This window comes from Sus scrofa, chromosome 3, assembly GCF_000003025.6.
Source record: "Sus scrofa isolate TJ Tabasco breed Duroc chromosome 3, Sscrofa11.1, whole genome shotgun sequence".
Taxonomy (NCBI): domain Eukaryota; kingdom Metazoa; phylum Chordata; class Mammalia; order Artiodactyla; family Suidae; genus Sus; species Sus scrofa.
The window spans coordinates 92,791,274-92,814,154 of NC_010445.4; the positions used below are offsets into that span (position 1 = coordinate 92,791,274).

Here is a 22,881-nt window from a genome sequence, read left to right on the forward strand (position 1 = left end):
TTTCCTAATATTTGGGTTTTCATTTTCCTTTAGGTTTTTTTGTGACTGTGGTGCTGGAACACTGTCTAATCCTTGTACATTAGCTGGTGAGCCTACACACGATACAGATACACTATATGACTCTGCACCACCTATAGAATCTAATACATTGCAGCACAACTGAATTCCTTCCCTAAGGAAAAAGTCCTGCCATTCTAACATCGTAACTTAAAACATTTTTTTGGAAGATTTAAGATATTTGCCCATGCTACAGGAAGAGACTGTATTAAAAATGGATACACGAGGTCAGTTGACACTATGAAGCTCAAGCTACCAAAAAGAAAGTGGCAATATATTGACTCAGGATCTCAAAGCTGGGTGTTTTAGCATTACTGTGTAAAGACTTTTGAAGGGACAGAAGTGAAGAAAATAAGCTGCAATTTTGTACAGATACCAACTTCTGAAAAAAAGCTGGTGTTTTTACAACTAGCATTGAATGCAGTCCAATTTGCAGTAGTACTCTCTTCAATAGACAAGCAGCTTTGTTGCTGCCTTTATGGACGTGGGTACCAATTGCTTTTGTAATATGGTAAAAAAAAAAAAAATGTGAGCTAGCACTTCTGCGTTTCTTTTGATTTTTTTAACATGTATTCAGATTGAGAAATATGATTTTAATGCTTTAATCTCATGTAGTTTGTTTTTAATTTCAAGCAAAATCTTATTGTACTTGAATGTGCCCTGTTTTGTTAGCACACCTAGACTTGCTGTAACTGTACTCATGTCCCAGTATGTACGTTCTTTCTATGAAAGAGAAAACACTAATCTTAAATTATATCCAGCAATGTTTCTGGTATCCTTTAAGAAAAAGTTATTATTCCCTTCCCTGTGCAGCATTCAAAATCACCCTAGAAAAAGTGAGTGTTTTAATGAGACTTCCTAGGAAGGGATGCACTGTAAAACAAAAGTATTCTTGTAACTCAGTTTTGTGAAAGGTAAAAACTACTATGTTTTAAAAGTACACTTTAGAAAGTCTCTTCAAAACAGTCCTGTATTTGAACTCTGTTCATAGTTTTTTTTTGAACAGTCTAGACAAACTGCTGGAAATTAAAACAATTTCCCGCATTAAGCTGAGACAAGTATATATACAGCCCTATACAGTTTCATAGTCCCCTCCCCATTTATGTGTATTGGTGACAGTGGGTATAAACAGCCTGAAAGTGTATGCATGTACCATAACATCTAGACTTAATATATTGTGGAGTATTCAATAACCATTATGTAGAAGGTAGATAAGAATTAAAAGGGTTTAATTTCCTAGAAAGAAAATGGAAAAATGGTCATTTTTAAAAAATAAAGTTTATTAGATCATAATGTATTGTCTGAATTTACCACCTTTGTCAAAAGTGAACTTAAAGCTTCCAACGTAGCCTATAATTCCTCCATCAAAGTCAGCAACTTATGGACAGCTTCAGCATCTACAGTCGACCTTTCACTAGCCAGACAAACTTCCCTTAAAATTTAAAAAAAAAAAAAGTTTTAGTTTACATTTTTCACAGTGCATTATCCACCCCTTTACTGTTTCAGTAAGTCGAGATACATGGTAAAATTATATTTAATTATAGTTACCGAAATAATCGTAATGACTGAGTCATCTTCTCGAATTCTCTTGCTTTTCTATGTCCCTTTTGAATAACCTCCTCTGGAAGATTAGCAAGCCTTGCTGCATTAAAGCCATAGCTTTTAGGACAAGCTCCTTTAATGAATTTATAGAGGAAGGTAATAGTCTCCTGGCTGGGATCCTCGCATTCATTTTCTACCATGCATGCCTAAAAAAGGAAAAAAAAAAAAAAAAAAATTAGTGACGTTTACATGCTAGCAATGGAAATAAGTACCCATTCAAAAACATAAACAACTTTCGAATAAACAATCTGCATACCATGTGTCCCAGGCGCACTGCAACATTTTGAGAATAGTCTTCAACTAATGAATGGTAGTGGGTAGAAAACAACGTACGACACTTTATATTCTCAGCCAGTTCTTTAACAACAGCATTTGCTATTGCTGTCCCATCAAATGTTGCAGTACCTCTTCCTATGAAAGTAAAATATACATAAGCTATGAAACAATCTGCCAAATCACACACCAAAAAGGATGTGCCTCACAAAGGAATGAAAACAGAACAGTGACATCAGTTAATACATCCAAAAGCATTCTTAGCAGCCCTTGGAGTCCAAGAAAGAATACTACTCAACTATCACTGCACTTCAGAAACTTCCTTTTAGTTCTCTTTAAATAGTCTCATCCAATAAATATTCTCATGACTGTATTATAACTAAATTTTAATAAGATTGTCCTACCTCCCTCCAACTGTGGGGTCTATGGACAAAGGTGAGTATATTCACATTTTCTTTAAGAGATGTCCTTCAGACCATTTTCCAGAAAAATAATTCTTTGTACTAAAATTTTGGAAATTTTAATGTCTTACCTAATTCATCCACAAGCACCAGAGAATGTGCTGTTGCATGTGTAAGAATACTGGCAGTTTCACTCAATTCAACAAAAAATGTACTTTCACCTAAAAAAAAAAATCACAAATGGATGATCACTTTAACAATCCTATTTTAACAGATTCATCTTTTACATTCCTATGATTTGAATCTATCATGAACTACCCAGTGGTTCTAAAGGTTAAATCTCATTAAGAAGTTACTTTTGGAGTTACCGTCATGGCTCAGTGGTTAACGAATCTGACTAGGAACCATGAGGTTTCGGGTTCGATCCCTGGCCTTGCTCAGTGGGTTGAGGATCTGGTGTTGCCGTGAGCTGTGGTGTAGGTTGCAGATATGGCTCGGATCCCGAGTTGCTGTGGTTGTGGCTGTGGCGTAGGCCTGTGGCTGCAGCTCCAATCCAACCCCTAGCCTGGGAACCTCCATGTGCTGCGGGAGCGGCCCTAGAAATGGCAAAAAGACAATTTTTATGTTAAAAATTGCATAATGCTTTCAAATGTCTGAAAGCATTCTGGTTTGCCTAACACTGGGGAATCAAAGATCAAATTCAAAAGCAAGTGTGTTTATCACCTAAAATATAGAAATGAACTGTCAAATAATAAAAGGAAAAAACTCACCTGACATTATTCTGTCTGAGGCACCAAGTCTAGTAAACACTCTATCAATTGGTGTGAGCCTGCACACTTCAGCTGGTACATAACAACCCATCTGGGCCATTACAGCTAATAGGCCAGCCTGTGAATGAGGGAGGAAAAGGTCTTAGAGTCTATCTTTATCCAGAAGACAGCTAATAAGCCAGGCTAGCAGACATTTATTAACTAGGAGTCAAGCACTCAGAAAAAATTCACAATCTTAAGTAGGAAAACAAAGACTTAGTAAGGCAAAAAGCTTAGGGCATAAATGGCTTAAAACCTGAGGAAGAACACACCCCTACCCCAATTCCCAGGTACTTTTTTGTTGTACTCTCTGGATGATTTTGATTTAAAAATGAAAAGGAGGGAATTTCCTTTGTGGCTCAGTGGTAACAAACCCAGCTAGTATCCATGAGGATGCAGGCTTGATCCCTAACCTTGCTCCAACAGTTAAGTATTTGATGTTGCTATAAGCTGTGGTGTGGGCTCAGATCCTGTATTGCTGTGGCACAGGCCGGCAGCCGCAGCTATGATTCAACCCCTAGCCTGGAAACTTCCACATGCTGCACATGGGTCCCTAAAATGCAAAATAAATAAAAGGAGGTTGAAAACCACTTTACTACTACCCCTGCATAGTTAGCTAATTTGTACAGAAGTATATTAACACAATGCAATAAAATAAGGAGGTCGACATTTTCTGACAGGAGCTCAGTGTCTCTGTCACAACCCTTTAAAAGTCTGAATCATGGAGTTCCCGTCATAGCGCAGCGGAAATGAACCTCACTAGGAACCATGAGGTTGCAGGTTCGATCTCTGGCCTTGCTCAGTGGGTTAAGGATCCAGTGTTGCTGTGAGCTGTGGTGTGGCCGTGGCAAAGGCAGGCAGTTGTGGCTCTGATTTGACCCCTAGCCTGGGAACCTCCATATGCTGCGGGTACGGCCCTAAAAAGACCCACCCCCCAAAAAAAAAACTGAATCATGTTTAGCTCAGTAGCTAGCCAACCGTCTTCCATAAAAGCAGTTCCCAGCAGTTAACTGGGTCGTGAATTATATATGCTTTCCTATCTGAGTAAGTGCAATTCTTATATAAGAAAAGTTCCTAGAAATCAATTTAAAAACAAATTTGTATAATTTTCTCTTCTTTTGCTTTTTAGGCCCATACCCACAGCATATGGAGGTTCCCAGGCTAGGGGTGTAATCAGAGCCGTAGCCACCAGCCTACGCCAGAGCAACAGCAAACGCAGGATCCAAGCTGCATCTGCGACCTACACCACAGCTCACAGCAGTGCCAGATCCTCAACCCACTGATCAAGGCCAGGGATTGAACCCACAACCTCATGGTTCCTAGTCGGATTCCTTTCCACTGTGGAAAACTCCTGTATAATTTTCATTCATTATGAATATATCTACCTACAGAGAAATGAATTCAAAGTCAAAGAGCTTATTCAAAAATCATGGCCTTGGTGTTCCCATCATGGCGCAGCAGAAACGAATCCTGGGAACCTCCATATACCATGGGTACGGCCCTAAAGACCAAAAAAAAAAAAAAAAATCATGGCCTGGAGTTCCCGTTGTGGCTCAGCAGATAAGAACCCAACACAGTGTCCACAAAGATGTGCATCTGACCCCCTTAACCTCGAGTGGGTTAAGGAACCGATATTGCCGCAAGCTACGACATAGGTTGCAAATGTGGCTCAGACCTGGTGTTGCTGTGGCATACATAGGCCAGCAACTGTAGCTCCAATTCAACCCCAGCCCAGGAATTTCCATAGGCTGCAAGCACCGCCCTAAAGAAAAACAAACAAAAAAACACCTTCACCTTCTTTTAACATCAAGGAATATTTAACCAATGAGATAAAAATAATTCTCAGCTTCCTGTTAAGTCAGTGAGTGAATTCTACCATGTGCTATTTGGGAAAGAGTGAATTAAATAATGTAATATATTTACTCATAATGTTACAAATGACTTGGTATAACAAAACTTTAAATTTACCTGTCTCATAAGTGTAGACTTGCCCCCCATATTTGGCCCAGTAACAAGCACACAATAAGCTTTGTCATTTTCCTCCTCTTCTTCCTCACAGCCTATGAGAATGTCATTAGGAATAAAGTCATCACCAAAAAAAGTCTTTGTAATGCAGGGATGGCGTGATCCTTTAAGGTACAGAAAGGGAGGAGTGTCTTCTCCTGGCAACAGAATTACTGGACGACACATAGGACCATCACCCCCTCGACTGTAGTTAGCCAGGCACAATAAGACATCTGTTAAAGAAAGGCAAAAAGTAAGGCTTCATCATTTTTGAGGTTTCTTTATAAGCACAAAGGCCCACTTTATATAAAAAATCTTCAAAAATGCTTTTATGATGGAGGTGGCAGGTTCTGCTTACTTACTCTTTAATGTGACATTGCAGCTTTTTTCTCAACAGGCATTCTAGTGGCCTTCTCACTAAATGCATGATGCATAAAATGCTGTGATAATGTATTCACTAGCTGAAAATGAGTCATCAGTCTAAATATTTTACATGTCCTCATTATAGCACTTGTAATAAAATGAGAAATAACTTTCAATTTCAACCCAAGAAGCTCTCCTCTCAAAGTAGGATTTTGTCCCCTAACATCGGGACCAAAGGAGTGCCAAAGGCAAGTTAAAATACACAACAGAAAGATGATGTACTGATTTCCTTGATATAATCCTGGAGCTAACACTTCTTAGAAGCAGAACATTCTGATACTAGACACAATCATTTGAACACCTGTGCTGAAAGACAATTTTAAATTCAAAATTGTTTGAAGCTGTATTGGCTTAAGGAATAAGTGTGGCACACTCAAAAAAGGATAGATGCACACTCGAAAGTAGAATAGAATGCTACTCTATTCTTGACAGCTGTGTTCAGAATAAAATAGTTTGCTTACAAATCTGGTTAAACTGGTTTTAACTCTGCTATATTTCTAAAACACAAGAAAAAAAAAAAACCCTAAACTGTAAAATAAGCAAAGGCTCCAAGTAAGCTGGCCATTAAATTTAAAGAAAAAAATTATTTATGAAGCTGAAAAGGTTACCTAGTTACAAATACATAAATCAGGGCTCTTTAAAAATCAACTGTAGAAAAGAAGTGAGGCACTGTGGGTGCAGCAGCTCAGGTCGCTACAGGGGAGTGGGTCTAATCCCCAAGGGGCACAAAGGGTTAAAGGATCTGGCACTGCCACAGCTGCAGCTGTGGCTCAGATTCAATCCCTAGCCTGCTTGTATGGCCATTTGAAAAAAAAAAAAAAAAAAATTTGCTTAGAGGAAAAAAAGGGATGATTTAAATAAATCTTTTGAAATATGCATATACTGACAGTCACTGAAATGCAAAAATGAATGCATGGGTGTATATTTACCTAAAAACTAAGTGATAGGGGATAGCTTGAAGTAGTTAACAACAAAATAAAAAAGAAGCTTTAAAGCAGCATTTATCGGCATTCCCGTCACAGCTCAGTGGTTAATGAATCTGACCGGGAACCAGGAAGTTTCGGGTTCAATCCTTGGCCTTGTTCAGTGGGTTAAGGATCCAGCGTTGCCGTGAGCTGTGGCGTAGGTCGTAGACACAGCTCGGATCCAGTGTTGCTGTGGTCCTGGCATAGGCCGGTGGCTACAACTCCGATTAGACCCCTAGCCAGGGAACCCTCCATATGCCAAGGGAGTGGCCCTAGAAAAGACAAAAAAACAAAAAACAAAAAACAGCATTTATCGAATACTGAAAATTCAACTGAAATCTGATCAAAATATATACCTGTTACTTGAGGAGTACGAGATAATGGGGACTCTCCAATGGATTTCAATTTTAACATGTAACTGGGACACAGAAAATTACTAACCAGAACTTTAGGAACAAGCCTGCTGAAAGCCTTACCCAACACTGCGATGCACTCTACAGCAGCCTGCCAGTCCTTGTAATTTTTATCAAAGTTATAAAATAGTCGTCGCATGCAGTCCTTCAGTGAAACATCTCTCCGTTCTTCAGCATTTATCAGATTAGCCAACTTCTTCTCAATTGTTTTGGTCCAGTATCGTTTACAGCCCTTCTTGGTGGATTTCAACTCATATTCTTCTGGCAAATTACGGGTGGTGAAATTCTCTGGAATTTCCAACTGGTAACGATTCCTACCAATCCCCCAGTAGACTATGGTCCTACAGCCAATTCGACTGCGCTGTTTCTCCAAGTATTCTAGGAGGCTCTGTTCATTTTCTCTTATGTCAGCAAGAGCTTGGTCATAATCAGAGTCAAATCCTGCTTTAGGAGTAATGAGTCCAGTCTTTCGAGCCTTTTCATGGTCAAAGGCTGTATCCCATCGGTTCAGTTCTACAGTCAAATCAGGAAAGCGACCTTCAGGATTTTTTGTCTGCAGAGTAAGGACCTGCTTAAGGATTTTAGACTTAAAGTCATCAATGACTTCTTCCATAATCCCTCTAATTTTACATATTACTTTAAATCCTTCCAGAGCAGAAAGAAAATCAATAATCTTTTTTTTGCTGTATGTGGTTTCTTCATACATTATAGCCCTGCTATCTGGGTGGTTCTGGCTCTTCAGGGGAGACCCAACATTATGAATTTTACTCAGTAGCCGCTCAAGGTCTGGAAGCTTCTTTAGAAGGTCTACAACCTCAGAGATTTTGTCAGGCACAACCATGAGGTCTTCTATGGCGTCTAGACGATCACTGATAGCATAAGGGTTACAGAGGGGGGCACAAAGCCATTGCTTTAGGAGCCGCTTGCCAAAGGGAGTATGGCAAGTATCAATCTTCTCTAGCAGGGTCCCTTCAGGAGAACCATTTGTTGCGTTCAAAAAAATCTCCAAGTTGTTTAATGTCACAGCATCTAGCACCATTCGTTGATTGGCTTTAGCAAAGACAGCACCAGGTCTTGAAGCACTGACCACATCAGAATCCAAGGGAATATATTCTTCAAAATTAGCCATTGATAAAAGCTCCTGATCAATAAGGCATTTTTTGAGGTAGAAGACACAACCACCTAGAGCAGAGAGGGCCAATTCACTCTTCTCTCCTGGTGTCAACCCAATAGAATCAGACTCTGATGTCATACCTTTAAGCACCTGGGGTAACATCACCCCACTGTCTTCATTCAACTTGTCTGTAAAATATCCTTCTTCAAGGAGAGTTCTCAAAGTTTTGCCTGCATCCCAAAACTGGGAGCCTGGTATCAGACCTTCCTGAAGAGAAGAGGATAATGAACCCTTCAGAATCATCTTCGTTTCCGTTGAGAGACTTCCTTTCTCAAACAACACTTGAACTGGCGGATAGTGTGCCACTAGAGTCCTGAACCTGGAACAATGGCGGTCATCTGAAAACTGACCTATAAAGAACTTTCCCAGAGAGGTGTCAACAAAGCATACACCGTACACTCGAGTGTGGCCGGAAGAATCATCCTCTTTTTCTTTGAGGCTAAGAAGATACTTACTGTAGTTCTCAGAGGGGTCACCTTCCAGCACACTGTAGGTCTGTGTGCCCTTGGTAATGACCCTACAGATCTCCCTCCTCACCACTCGATCATACTTCGATATATGTGCCATCTTTCGGCATCGTGCCTCCATCATTTCCGGGGTCTCAGTCTGTTCCACTCGTGCTACTTTATAGCCCTTCTGAACCAGGGAATCTGAATATCGGCCAAATGCAATTTCAGGGAAACCAGAATGGGCCCAGTTGCCTTTCATGAATACAAGCCCTAGTTCACTAACTCCAATAAGAGCATCCATGTGGTACAGCTCATAGAACTTCCCCACTTTATAAAATATGACAAGATCAAAGTTCTGCGACTTAATTTGCCACCACTTCCTCATCCCAGGCGTACAGGAATTAAGGAAGTCCTCAGGCACGTAGAGGGTGGATGCATCAAAATCAGGGTGATCGGGTCGCCTCCTGTGCACATCTCTCCTCCTTTCCTCCTTGAGCCACTCTAAAGTTTCATGATACCAGACAGTGGGGCGGTTGCTGTCATCACATCCTCCGCTAATGTGGGCCTGGGGTTCAGAATTTTGAGGGGCAGAGAAAGCACTCAAAGTACTCCTGGTTTCTGATGAAATGCCAATTGCTCGTTTGGTGGCTGAGGGCATTTCCTTCCTTGAACTTTTCCTTTTGAGGGAGCCATTTCCAGTTACCATTCTCTTACGCTTTGGAGCAATTTTGACAGGGCTGTCCAGGCCTTCACTGTCGCTATCTCCCACTCCACTGCTCATTTCATCACTGCTTCCTTCCTCCTTAGTGTCTGGCTTGAATTCCACGTCAGAGCCACCAACATCACTCTCAGAGTCTGATATGACCCTTCGTTTTTTTATATGGCGGCTACTTCGCCTGGATCCTTGCACTTTAGGCTGTACTTCCTCTTCACTCTCCATTTCATTTTCTTCTTCACTCTTTTCTGATGCATAAGGCGCACCTGCCTGGCAGGCAAAGAAAGAGTATTTAAAGACAAAATTTGGAAAATGACAACACAGCTGTGGACTATCTCTCAGTATGCTGCAACTGCACATACCAAGAGAAGAACCCACCTCCAGAAATGATAAACTTCTTTCTCAAGAAGTATCAATTTCAGGAGTTCCGGTCATGGCGCAGCAGAAACAAATCTGAAGTTTCCAGGCTAAGGGTCCGAACTGGAGCTACAGCTGCCAGCCTACGCCACAGCCACAGCCACAGCCACAGCAATGCCATGTCTGAGCTGAGTCTGCAACCTACACCATAGCTCATGGCAATGCCAGATCCTTAACCTACTGAGCGAGGCCAGGAATCAAACCCAGGTCCTCATGGATACTAGTCAGGTTCGTTACCACTGAACCACAATGGAAATGCCCAACCTCTATTCTTACCAATACAAAATACAACAAAAAATATTAGAGCGTAAAACTGGATAATTAATTTCCACACCCTCATATAGAAGCTTACTACCAGATACCATGACCAATTTTATCACCAACCATGTTCTCACTGTCCCTAGCTCTCTGTATTGATTACCAAAATGGAACTACCTCTTACGGCATGTGTTTTTCCAGCAGGCTTGAAAACTTAAGTAAAAGGGGTGCTAGGCTGCTGAAATTCTGAGTAATCTAACACAAACTATAGTGCAGCGATGTACAGAAGTGTGTATGAGTACTACATAAATATATTTGCAAATATATACAAGTAAAATAACAGTATCACTCTAATATGCCCTTCCCCCTTTCCATCACTCTCCTATCATTGTAAACCACCTGTTTACAAAGTCCCACCTCCATCTCTTCTTCCTCCTCTGGTTCTGAGGGCTCATCACACACCGCCAATTCAAGCCTCTTAATCTTGTCTTTATTCAAGGCTTCATCTGCACGTTGCATTGCTCTGAGTATTTCAGGCTTTGCACTGTAAAAATGACCTCCTTTCTGGGCTTCCTTTGATTTTGAACCTAAAAAACATACATATAGAGATAGATAAATATGTGTGTGTGATTATTATATAAACTGTTGGCTGGATATTTATCTCAATGTACAATCCTTGCCCTAATGAAGAATGACAACAATCAAGTATAAATTTTTTTTCTTTCATCTTTTTAGGGCTGCTCCCACGGTATATGGAGGTTCCCAGGGTAGGGGCTGAATTGGAGCTGTAGCTGCAGGCCTAAACCACAACCAAAGCAACGCCAGATCCAAGCCACATCTGTGACCTACACCACAGCTCACGCAACACCAGACCCTTAACCCACTGAGTGAGGCCAGGGATCGAACCAGCATCCTCACGGATACTAGTCGGATTTGTTTTTGCTGCACCACAACAGGAACTCCCAAATGTCCCATTATTTTTGATACAGATAGATCAAGAAAGCCTATAAGGAAGGGATTTTCAGGGGAAAACCACCAGTGAAACTGAAATTACCTATTTCCACCTCCTTTCAGTTGCCTTAACTGTTGAGTCACGCAGGACCATATGATGAGCTCTGACTGTGGACCCAAAACACTTCATGAGATGTAAAGGGGGTCTGAGGAGTTCCCATTATGGCTCAGCGGGTTAGGAACCCAAAATAATGTCCGTGAGGAGGCAGGTTGGATCCCTGGCCTCTCTTAGTGGGTTAAGATCCAGCGTTACCTCAAGCTGAAGTGTTAGATCACAGAGGTGGCTCAGATCTGGTGTTCCTGTGACTGTGGTATAGGCCTACAGTTGCAGCTCCAATTCAACCCCTACCTAGCCTGGGAACTTCCATATGTCTCAGGTATGGCTGTAAAAATCAATTAATTAATTATATAGAAGGCGTTTGAGACCATTGAAAAAAATTACTTCAAGAAGGCAAAACAGGAGTTCCCGTTGTGTCACAGAGGAAACGGATCTGGGTTCCACCCCTGGCCTCGCTCAGTGGGTCAGGGATCCGGCGATGCCAGGGCTGTGGTGTAGGTCGCAGACACAGCTCAGATCTTGCATTGCTGTGGCGTAAGCTGGCGGCTACAGCTGATTCAACCCCTAGCCTGGGAACCTCCATATGCTGCAGGTGCAGCCCTAAAAAAACAAACAAACAAAAAACAAAAAAAAAAAAAAAAGGCAAAAATTACACTGTCAATTAAATGAAGCAAAAATAAGTGGGTTCCCAAGGCAGTTAGATAAGCTATAAAACAACAACAACAACAACAACAACAGGAGTTCCTGTGATGGCTCAGTGGAAACAAATCTGACGTATCCATGAGATTTCGGGTTCAATCCCCGGCCTCACTCAGTGGGTTAAGGTTCTGGCATTGCTGTGACGTGGCTCAGATCCCCCATTGCCATGGCTGTGGTGTGGGCCAGCATCTACAGCTCAGCTTCTACCCCTAACCTGGGAACTTCCATATGCCACACATTCGGCCCTAAAAAGACAAAAACAAACAAGCAAACAAAAAGCCACACCCTACTCTAAGAAACCCTAACATTTTCGGAGGGTAATCCAGTTCAGACTTTGAATGTGTTAAATTTTTTCAAAACAGTTGGCGCAAACGTCCTGCTCTGCTTTATACTAAAACTCTTCCTTTATGCCACTTCAAAGAGCTACAGTATTAAATGACATTTCTATCCATTGATCAAAAAGCTGATGTAGAAGATCACAAGTCAAATTGTATAGAAATGTTTGGGGTTTTTTTTCCAAGAGCCATAACTAGGAATATCTGTTCTCTTGTTCTACATGAATGTAACTATAATTGGATAACAAACCTGATTTTGTCTAAACTTAACAGATCCAAACAAACTAAAACTAAAACAAAACTAACTCCCTTCTTCCTACATACTAAAACTGATGGGACATCCTAAATTTCAGAGAATTAGCAACTTTCATGCTCAAACTAGACAAAGCTGCAATTTCCCTTTTCTCTAAAGAGCTGCACCAGAACTACAAACTACAACAATCAAAATCATACAGGGTGGCTCTGAACTTTTCCCCAAGTACCTGCTGCAGCTGAGCTTCACCTCCCACCTATCTAGTGTCATAATTCCCCAAAGCTTCAGGTACAAACTACAACTCTAAGACCATGCCCTCCAAGACCTACCTTTTTTATCTATGCCTCTTTGCTGATTTATTCACACACATGTATTGCAATAATTTGGAAATTTAAAGGGCAAGAGCAGAAGTTCCCATCATGGTCTTCAAAGTAACTATACTATTGGGAATTCCTGTCGTGGCACAGTGGAAACAAATCTGACTAGGAACCATGAGGTTGTGGGTTCGATCTGTGGCCTTGCTCAGTGGGTTAAGGACCTAGTGTTGTCGTGAGCTGTGGTGTAGGTTGCACACACAGCTCAGATTTGATGTTGCTGTGGCTGAGGCACAGGCCAGCAGCTATAGCTCTGACTGGACCCCTAGCCTGGGAACCTCCATATGCCACAGGTACAGCCAAAGAAGGAAGGAAGGAAGAAGGAAAGAAAGAAAGAACAAGAGCAGTATGCACAGAGGTGCTGTATAAAATAACTACAACATAAATGTAAACTTTAAAAATCTCTTTTTAAAGATATTTTTCTGTCAAAGCTTTGTTTAGAATCTCCTAATTAGTCTTGGAAAAAGACCTTATTTATTATCTGCTCCAACTCTTCTAATTTTATTTTATATGCAAACAGAATCAGAAATTAAGTTACCTTGACCAAGATCATATAGCAAATTAGTGGGGAATAACCAAATATCCTTATTCTCTTTCTATCATGCATACCAGATTTCTGTGTAGACTTAATTTCCTTCAGTATACGCGCCCTGCCTTGCAGGATGAGGAGCACTGCATGAGGAACAAGACCAAAAGGCATGGTTCCCAGAGGTTTCTGGAAGAACCAACCATTGCTCTGATTCCAAAACATTGAGTTCAACACGGTCTAGCCTGGAGATTCTTGACAACAGAGAGACTTGTACATGCCTGAGGATACAGGCACCGCATCCTGCAATCACACTGCATGTGCGCTGTACGATTCCACAGACTGATAGGGTGCACTCAGCCCAAATGGAGCTACACATGCAGGACCACTGATGTCTGATAAACAGGTTCAACCTGGGAAGAGAAAGTTAGGGTTCCAGAAGTCTGATGTGAAACTCAACTCAAATGTGCTCCTAAGGTTAGGATTTTGAAGGTCAGATATAGCATGTATCAGCATCTGTCCTAGAGAATGTCAGTGAGCTATGCTACCCATCCTGACTGCACTGTCTTTCTTTTGGAGCCTTTAAGATCGGAACACTGTTTAATTTACTCTTTTCATGTCTGATTTTGGCATTTTGGTCCAAATCACAAGATCCAATGATGAAATAATTTTTCCTTTAAGGGTCTGATATTGCTGTCAGTCTCTCAAAAGGACAGAAATAAAAATTCCAATCCAACCTACCAAATGGATCAAGACCAGCTACATCTTATCCTTGTCCCATGCTAGAAGCTTTCACCAATTTATTGGAGTAAAATATGCTTAATTCCACCATATGGGAGATACTAACACTTGTGCTCACGTGTACAGGCATGCTCACTCTCTCTCCCAAACATACACAATCTGTGAAGTGACTCTCTTACCTGTATATGGCTTTAATAGCCTCCTGCTAACCCAGCCTCTTGTTGGGCTGTCATCAAAAAACTGTACATGAACTCGGGCAGACTTTCCTTTCTCCCGGATGAATGTTCCATCAAAAGGGTGGTTGTAAACAAGGCAAGGCCACCAGGGGTAACCCTCCATCTTGGCCCAAACCAAATCACCTGGTGAGAAGTCACAAGAACTGCTGCCGAAAAGAGATACATAACCTGGTTAATATTTGGTTAAGCTACATTAAAGGCAGTTTCCTACAAATAAGCAATTCTAAGGAAGGTATTTTTAAGACTCCTTTGAAGTTTCCTGTCATTAATATTTAGGTACAGAGATTGCAGAATGATTTTTTTTAAATCAGATTTTCAAGGTTTTTTAAAAATATAAGCAAATATCACAATACTTATTAAGACAAACACAAATATAATGAATTCTGGAATTAAGGTCAGAACTATCTCAGAAATTCATTGAGTAATGTTTAAAAATTTTTTTAAATACCAAAAAAAGAAAGAAAAAGAAAAAAAAAGAAACTATCTCAGAATCATTCAAAACCATGCCAAATATTTGATACAAAGTTCCCATTGTGGCTCAGTAGGTTATGAACCTGACTGGTATCCATGAGGATGCAGGTTCTATCCCTGGCCTCGCTCAGAGTTAAGGAGCCAGCATTGCCTAGAGCTGTGGTGTAGGTCGCAGATACAGCTTGAATCCTGCGTTGCTGTGGCTGTGGTGTAGGCCAGCAGCTACAGCTTTGAGTCGACTCCTAGCCTGGGAATTTCCATATGCCATAAGGCCCTAAAAAGACAGAAAAAAAAAATCACTGATAACAGGAAAAAAGCATAAATTAATTGTACATGCTCTCCAAATTTTATTTATTTTTTGCTTTTTTATGGCAACCCCCCCCCATAGCATTATGAGGTTCCCAGGGTAGGGGTCGCATCGGAGCTATAGCTGCCAGCCTATGCCACAGACACAGTGACATGGAATCCAAGCCGCACCCGTGACCTACACCACAGCTCATGGCAACGCCAGATCCTTAACCCACTGAGCAGGGCCAGGGATTAAACCTACATCTTCATGGATACTAGTTGGATTCCTTACCGCTGAGCCACAATGGGAACTCCCCAAATTTTAATAATTAACACCTGTACTACAATATGGTATATAGTAGGAACAGAATCTGACCCAAATTGTTAATAAAATACCAAATACACCAACTACATAAATTTGCTACCTCTATTAAACATCATCTCATTAGACTTCAATTGGAATCTGTTTCCAGGAGTTCCCGTTGTGGCACAGTGGAAATGAATACCACTAGGAACCATGAGGTTGGGGGTTCAAACCCTGGCCTCGCTCAGCGGGTTAAGGATCCAGCATTGCCATGAGCTGTGGTGTAGGTCGCAGATGCAGCTCAGATCTGGTGTGGCTGTGGCTGTGGCCATGGCCAGCAGCTGTAGCTCCAATTAGACCCCTAGCCTGGGAACCTCCATATGCTGCACAGGCAGCCATAAAAAATAAACAAAAAGTACTCTATTTCCAGCTAAGCTCCAATGTATTCCAAATACTCCAAAAGCTATGTAGCACACTACTATACCCAACCCATCCCTTAGAATCTACTTTTCTGGAAAAACTCTTGTCAAGAGAGAAGTGCCTAAAGTGCCCAGAATGATGAGTACATATGCCTACACAATCAACAGAAGATTCAATCTTCACAAAAACTGATCTAGTCCTGAAGGTTTCCTGAGAAAGGGAGAGAGGGAGTAAGGGGAGGGAGAGGAACAGAAGCATCTAGCTAACAGAAGAGTCCTCAGTGATAGAGGCCACAACTGATAAACCCTACCAAGTACTATACACAAAGATTTTCTAAGCCTGCTTAAATGCTTTTGCTGAAAAACTACAAAAGTAAAATAAGCATACTACAAAAAAGAATGTTTTACACATGTGAGAACAGTCAATTGAGGCCACCTTAATCAGGCCCAATCATAAACTTAAAAGTCTTCCTGGAGTTCCCCCTGTGGTGCAGTGGGTTAAGAATCCGACCATAGCAACTCTTGTCAACGAGGTGGAGTTTGATCCTCAGTCTAGCTCAGTGGGTTAAAGGATCTGGCATTGCAGCAGAGGCCAGCTCAGATTCAATCCCTGACCACAGGAGCTTCCGTATGCCACAGGTTTGGCCATTTAAAAAAAAGAAAAAGAAAAAAGAAACCACCAGCAGTCTTCAAAGTTATACTATTGGGAGTTCCCATCATGGCACAGTGGAAATGAATCTGACTAGGAACCATGAGGTTGTGGGTCTGATCCCTGGGCTTGCTCAGTGGGTTAGGGATCCCGTGTTGTCGTGAGCTGTGGTGTAGGTCACAGATGCAGCTCAGATCCTACATTGCTGTGGTGTAAGCCGGCAGCTGCAGCTGCAGCTCCGATTTGACCTCTAGCCTGGGAACCTCCATATGCCATGGATGTGGCCCTAAAAAGCAAAAAGCAAAAAAAAAAAAAAAAAAATAGTAACTGTATTATTTTGCATTCCTTTCTTTTAAAAAATGTGCATATGGAGAGTTCCCTGGTGGCTCAGTGGGGTAATGATCTGACGTCACTGCTGCAGCTCAGATTGCTGATGTGGTGTGGGTTTGACCCTTGCCTGGGGAACTTCCACATGCTATGGGCATGGCCAAAAAAACCCTATACATGTCTTACCTATATTCTTTTATATATTCTTATATATAAATAAGTAAAAGTTGGGGGAAAAAACTGTAACTGCAATGTATACATCTAAGGATAACCTGACCCCCTTGCTGTACAGTGGGAAAAAAAAAAAAAAAAAAAAAAAAGACCAAAGGAAAAACACACACACAAAAAAAATAAATAAATAAATAAATAAGTAAAAGTTAAAACAGTCGGATACTGATTTTACTGTATTTTAATATTTGGCTATATTTCTATATTTCTGACAATTTAATATCCTTCTCTTTTCATACAATTAGGACTATGTTAAACATTAACAATGATCATCGAACCCTATGCAAGTCCAATTTGAAAATAAATGGGCCAAAAAGTCACCTCACACCTAGGTATTAAGTACAATGTAAAAAGCATGGACTATTCCTAAAGTCCAAGCTAAAATGCCAAAATAAATACTGAAATTATCTTATGTTATACTTTATAGATAAGATTCAACTATGATTTTACAAGTGTTTTTAAAACAACAGCATATCTTAAATGTTTGATAGTCTGGGGATTTTAAAGACAGTGAAAAAAAGTTAAGAGGAAAAGCTGAAGCTCAGAAAAACTAATGTTAATGTCTTCATACAATTTAAAAAACAAGAAATGACTTCATAAGACTAAATATACACTGAACAGATCTTTAAACTTTTGACTTAAAAATCACACTATTCTTGCTCTCTCTTTAGCCCATAACCTTGATGTTGATTACTAGTTGTGCCCCAAATTTATAAGCAACATTCTGGGTTATCTACTTTTTTAAAAAAAGAATCATAGATACCAAAGTACTGATAGAATCTGCTTCTATAGATAAAAGACTGGTTACATCTTACAAAAGTATGCATATATACATACAAGTTTCACAAATGTGAAAATGCTCTCAAATCAACTTTAGAGATCAAACTATTCAGTTTGTATCTACCTGTCAAAGTGGACCATTAGAGCAGTACCGAGTACTGAGAAAAAAGCAATCAGAGCAATTAATTCCAAGGGCTCCCATCATGCCTACCTGTTTACCTGTACCTCTGCCCATATACCGGGCTCGCTTTCTTTCAGCTTGAGTAACTATGCCATCCATCACTTATGCACTAGGTCTAGCGCAACCATATTAGTTATCATTCAAGCTAACCTCTAATACCAACTCCTAAATATTATTGGAAAAGAAGCCTAGGAGTTCCCATTGTGGCTTAGCAGGTTAAGAAACCTATACAGTGTCCGTGAGGATTAGAGTTTGATCCCTGGCCTCGATTAATGGGGTTAAGGATCCAGTGTTGCTGCAAGCGGCAGCAAAGATCACAGATGTGGCTCGGACACGGTGTGGCTATGGCATAGGCATCAGCTGCAGCTCCAATTCAACCCCTAGCCTATGGACTTTCATATGCTGCAGGTGCAGCCATAAAGAGAAAAAGAAAAAAGCTTTGAGGTAACGTTAAAAAAATAAAAGCCAGCTTAAAAGGTTTCCAGAGTTCCTGTCGTGGCTCAGTGGTTAATGAATCTGACTAGGAACCACGAGGTTGAGGGTACGATCCCTGCCCTTGCTCAGTGGGTTAAGGATCCAGCATTGCTGTGAGCTGTGGAGTAGGTTGCAGACGCAGCTCAGATCCCCAGTTGCTGTGGCCCTGGTGCAGGCCAGCGGCTATAGCTCCGATTCGACCCCTAGCCTGGGAACCTCCATATGCCATGGGAGCGGCCCAAGAAATGGCGAAAAAGACAAAAAAAAAAAAAAGAGGTTTCCAATAACCAAATTATGACAACTTCAGCATCTTTTTAAATACTGGTTTCAATTATATCAATTACATAAGTTAGGTCTGTAAAACTGAGTCCACAATGATACTTTTTTAACAGCTTGAATTCTTTTCTTACAATGACCAATATTATATTAGGTGTGATATTATTTGGAAAAATATACTGCTACAAATAGATTTAACTCTGAAAAAAAAAAAATCTCAGGAAAGGCACCTATAACTAGGGCAGATAGTAATCTTTAATCAAAGGCTTAGGAAAAAAAATTGTCAAATTTTAACATACCACTCCTTGTCTATAAATGAGTACAAGGCATACACGTTAAAATTTACTTTCCTCCTTTCTTACAATCAACAATTATTACTGAAATGAAATTGTGTAAACTAAGACAAGCTTTTTTTTTTTTTTTTTTTTTTTTTGGTCTTTTTGTCTTTTCTAGGACCGCTTCCCACAGCATGTGGAATTCCCAGGCTCTAGGGGTCCAATCGGAGCTGTAGCCGCTGGCCTGCACCAGGGCCACAGCAACTCGGGATCTAAGCCACGTCTGCAACCTACTCCACAGCTCACAGCAACGCCGGATCCTTAACCCACTGAGCAAGGCCAGGGATCAAACCAGAAACCTCATGGTTCCTAGTCAGATTCATTAACTACTGCACCACCACAGGAACTCTGCTAAGACATGCTTTAAAAAGCCAAACTTGGAGTTCCCACTGTGGTGCAATGGCACAATGGGATCTGTAGCATCTCTGAACCTCTAGGACAAAGGTTCAATTCTGGGCCCAGCCCAGTGGGTTATAAAATCCAGTATTGTCAGAGTTGTGGTGTGGGTCACAATTGAGGCTCAGATCTGACCCCCGGCAGGGGAACTCCATTTGCTGCAGGGCAGCCTAAGTAAATAAACAAATAAATGGTCAAATTTAAGTGGTTAAAAGCCTTGCTCACAGCTCTTTAAATTATGGTCTTAATAAACTACAGAGAAATTCCTGTTGTGGCACAGTGGGTTAGAAAGCAACTGTAGCAGCTCGGGTCACTGCGCAGGCCAGGATTCAATCCCCAGCCTGGCTCAGTGGCCAGTAGGTCTCAGATTCAATTCCTGGCCCAGGAACTTCCATATGTTGGCATCGATCAATCAGTCAACTACAGAAAAAATAAAAGTATTGAGAAGGTGGTCCAAGGTGCATAGACTGACATTCTGTAGCCCTTTACTCAACTCAAGCTGATGTCACCTCAACTCTTTCCTCACCTCTCATCAACCCAGATGAAGAGTTTTGCATCACATCTGACTGACTAACTAGGGGGAAAAAAAACAGGCAAAGACTGTAACACTGGAGCACAAGAGGAAACCAAAGGACCAGTGTCCATAAGATATTCAACATCTTTGAAAGCTTTCAACTGACACTCAGAAAAAGTCCGTTAAGTCTCTGTGGCCCCTCAGCTTGTTCGTGACTGGATCCCTGCATACCTAAGGCGCCCATCTGCTCTTCATTCTACCCTCAATTTTCAAGACCTTACCCTTCCTGAACTGGCTTCCTAAAACCCGCTCGACCTCCAGGCTAATTCCAATCTGTCCTCTGGTCTCAACCTAGAGAGGTGAAAGCCAATCAGACCCATACATATCCCCAAAGGACAGACCTCCTACATTCTGCTCCTGCTCTAGAATTTCCTTTTCAACTGTCCTGTTTCCTGTTCAGTGTTATATTCAGGATCCACAAAGCCTGATACTATGTCTGCCAGAGGCGGTACATTAACTTTTGTTGAACAAAGGCCATTAACATTTGTTGAACAAAGGCCAAACCTATACACTAGAAAGTTCTTTATAAGCCTAATATCAAATGCCCACCATTCTTGAATACTAGGGAAAAAATCCCCATAGCAGGAGGGCTAGTATAACAATGTTACACTTTTACAAGTCTCCTAAATTCAGATCTCAAAAATAAATCGCATCCCCTATTCAATACATAAAGCTCAACCATACAATAAATACTCTGTCCATTTAGAACGGATGCAGGATATTTAAGTAAACATAACACACTGCATCTCTCACCATGAAAAATAGTCTGTTATGGAGGATGCACATGTAGGGAAGGAAAAATATTTTTCCCCTCTACCCTTCTGAGTTCTTAGCTAAGAGCCCCTGTAATAAAAGAGCAAGATAAAAGTTTATCTTATTATCTCCCTGTATACACTGGAGATAATAAGGAAAACTAACTCCCAGAGTTAAACATCCACCCCAACTAAAGACACAAGAAAGATGTTTGTTGTTGTTGGGGGAGGCGGGACAGTTAAGGGAGGTTACCAGAAAAAAAAGAAGAAAAAAAAAAAAACAACGAGGGTATGGTTGTGATTTAGTCTTCTTTCTCTTCAAGTTCAGAGAGGGAGACAAAGGATCATTTCCTTTTTAAATGTAAATTTGCCTTGCTGAAGAATAACTTCTAAGGTTCTCAGAGCCTCTCCGGTGTGTCCAGTTTCTCAAACATAATGAGCTCAAAATAATCTCTATGCCAGAAGCATATTTTGGGGTGGCATAGCCTGCTATTCTTCAGAAAACTATAAACTGCATGAAAGGGTCGCTTAAAGAAGGATAACACTATAATCATACTCAGACTGAAAAATCTATAGGACAGCTAAAACTCGGGACATTCGAAATCAACTACCGAACCATGAAACAACTCTCTGATCTTGAATGCGTTATTTTTTTTCTGTAATTCTACTTCTTCATCCTCTCAGGCGGCTACCATTACACTTTATGCCTAAGACAGTATCCGAGATACAGTAAATGCGAGCTTTTCAAAATGTCGCCCGCTACTCCGACAAAGGCCAGCCAAGCCCTGGTAACTGCAGCGAACTGCCGAGAGGGCGAGGAGGACACCTCCAGGCAGGCTTCCCCATAACCGCGTCCATACAGCCTAGCCCAGAGGGCCTTTAGATGCTCACACTCAATTCCGAAGAAAATCCCGCGCTCCATCTCCCCTGGAATCGTCAACAAAAGATGTGCTATTTCTAAATTCAACATTTTTTTCAACTCGACACGTGTCAAAATTAACCCTGCTCCTGAACTTTCCTTCTGTTTTTGTGCATAGGCTGTCTACCAAAGGGATGACCCAGCGGTATCCCAGCACTTTGCGCGCCCCGGCCCGGGTAATCCTCACTCAGGCCAATCAGGCCCCTTGGTCCACGAGGTGACACACCCCCGCGCTCTCGACTCGCTGTCCACCCCACCACAACCCACATATCCAAGCCGGGGGCCCATCGCCCCCTTAGAGCCTTGGCATCTGAGGCTCTTATCCAAACCTCCGAGCTTGTTCCTCGAACGACTACAGGACCCCCCAACTCACTACCCCAGCTCAGAACCTCCGGGAATCCTACTCGCGGCACGCCGCGCCCCCGTGGCCTGCAGGTTGTAGGCATTCAGCCTCTCCAAAAGAGATTTCTCTTTCCCGCCACCCCAGCCCTGCCGCGGGCCGGCACCACCCCCTCCCTCCCTCGGGGCCCGGGGGCGGGGGCGCACCCCTAGCGGAGGAGGCTGGTTCCTCTCCCTTCCCGCCCCACCCCCAACGCTCCCATCTCCCCTTTCTCCTCCCTACCCGAGCACTTTCCATCCCCCCACCCACCCAGCCCCCCCACCTGGCGGACCGCGTCTCCTCCCCTACCAACAAACTAGGCGCGTTCCCTCCAACCAACCCTTCTTGCCCTCCAACCCTTCTTCCAGCACGGCCTATTTCCTCCCACTCTGTTTACAAGCTACACCGCCACCCCACCCCCCGCGCGCCATGCTACAAACTCAGTCCCCGCACTCTTTCCAGCCAATTGTGCAGCCCCACCTCCTCGGAGCCCAGGGCCTGGCTAAGCGCCCCTCAAGCCCCTGAGGCAACCTCCCCACACCCACCCCTCCACCCCGCTACCTGGCGGGGACAGCAGGCGCTGCCGACCTCCGCAGCCCTCCGTTAAGTTTCCTCGCTTCAGCCCGCGACGCGGAGCCCGCCGGGGACCCCGAGCCAGGCCCAGTCTCGCTCCAGGCCGCATCCCCGCCTGGGGAAGGAGAGGCCCCGGCGGCAGCGGCGGGGGCGCTGCCTTCACTTGAGACCCTGGCTGGGGCTTTGTTGGCATTAGTCAGCGCAGGAGACTTGGGGAAGAAGCTGTACAGCGTGCTCTGTCGCGACATAGCGAAGGTCGCCGAGGCCCAACCGCTCAGTCGGACCGAGCCACCAGAGGCACGGACCCTAACGCGCGGCGCCTGCTGGCGGGAAATCTGGGAGGAGGCGCGCTCCGCGGGAGGA

At 42.4% G+C, this 22,881-nt stretch overlaps 2 protein-coding genes across 3 annotated transcripts in view; one reads left to right on the top strand and one right to left on the bottom strand.

Annotated features, from left to right (window-relative positions):
- FBXO11 (F-box protein 11) overlaps window positions 1-1,350 on the top strand; it is a 96,222-nt gene extending 94,872 nt beyond the window's left edge. The window contains exon 23 of the mRNA XM_003354838.5: window positions 34-1,350. Coding sequence (XP_003354886.3) covers window positions 34-163 — 130 coding nt within the window. The 3' untranslated portion in view covers window positions 164-1,350. The remainder of the gene's footprint in view (window positions 1-33) is intronic.
- MSH6 (mutS homolog 6) lies at window positions 1,317-22,881 on the bottom strand. Of its 2 annotated transcripts, none has more exons than XM_005662566.3 (10): window positions 22,507-22,881; window positions 14,137-14,339; window positions 10,378-10,547; window positions 7,011-9,555; window positions 5,111-5,379; window positions 3,104-3,221; window positions 2,465-2,554; window positions 1,916-2,070; window positions 1,606-1,805; window positions 1,317-1,489 (listed from the first exon to the last, which is right to left on the bottom strand). In XM_005662566.3, the coding sequence occupies exons 1-10, from the start codon at window positions 22,764-22,766 to the stop codon at window positions 1,408-1,410; spliced, it is 4,092 nt and encodes a 1,363-aa protein (XP_005662623.1). In that variant the 5' UTR covers window positions 22,767-22,881; the 3' UTR covers window positions 1,317-1,407. The 2 variants fall into 2 exon arrangements, with proteins under 2 accessions (XP_005662623.1, XP_003354884.1); XM_003354836.5 differs by having other exon boundaries at window positions 1,371-1,489; window positions 14,137-14,336; window positions 22,507-22,876.

What these genes read in the sequence shown, in the direction of transcription:
- MSH6 (XM_005662566.3), bottom strand. Translation starts at nt 22,766, where the DNA reads ATGTCGCGACAGAGCACGCTGTACAGCTTCTTCCCCAAGTCTCCTGCG. An exon ending in CTCAGACAGAATAATGTCAG is followed by an intron (nt 2,555 to 3,103) that starts GTGAGTTTTTTC and finishes TTTTTTTTTTAG; the next exon opens with GTGAAAGTACATTTTTTGTT. An exon ending in GGTGCTTGTGGATGAATTAG is followed by an intron (nt 2,071 to 2,464) that starts GTAAGACATTAA and finishes TTACTTTCATAG; the next exon opens with GAAGAGGTACTGCAACATTT.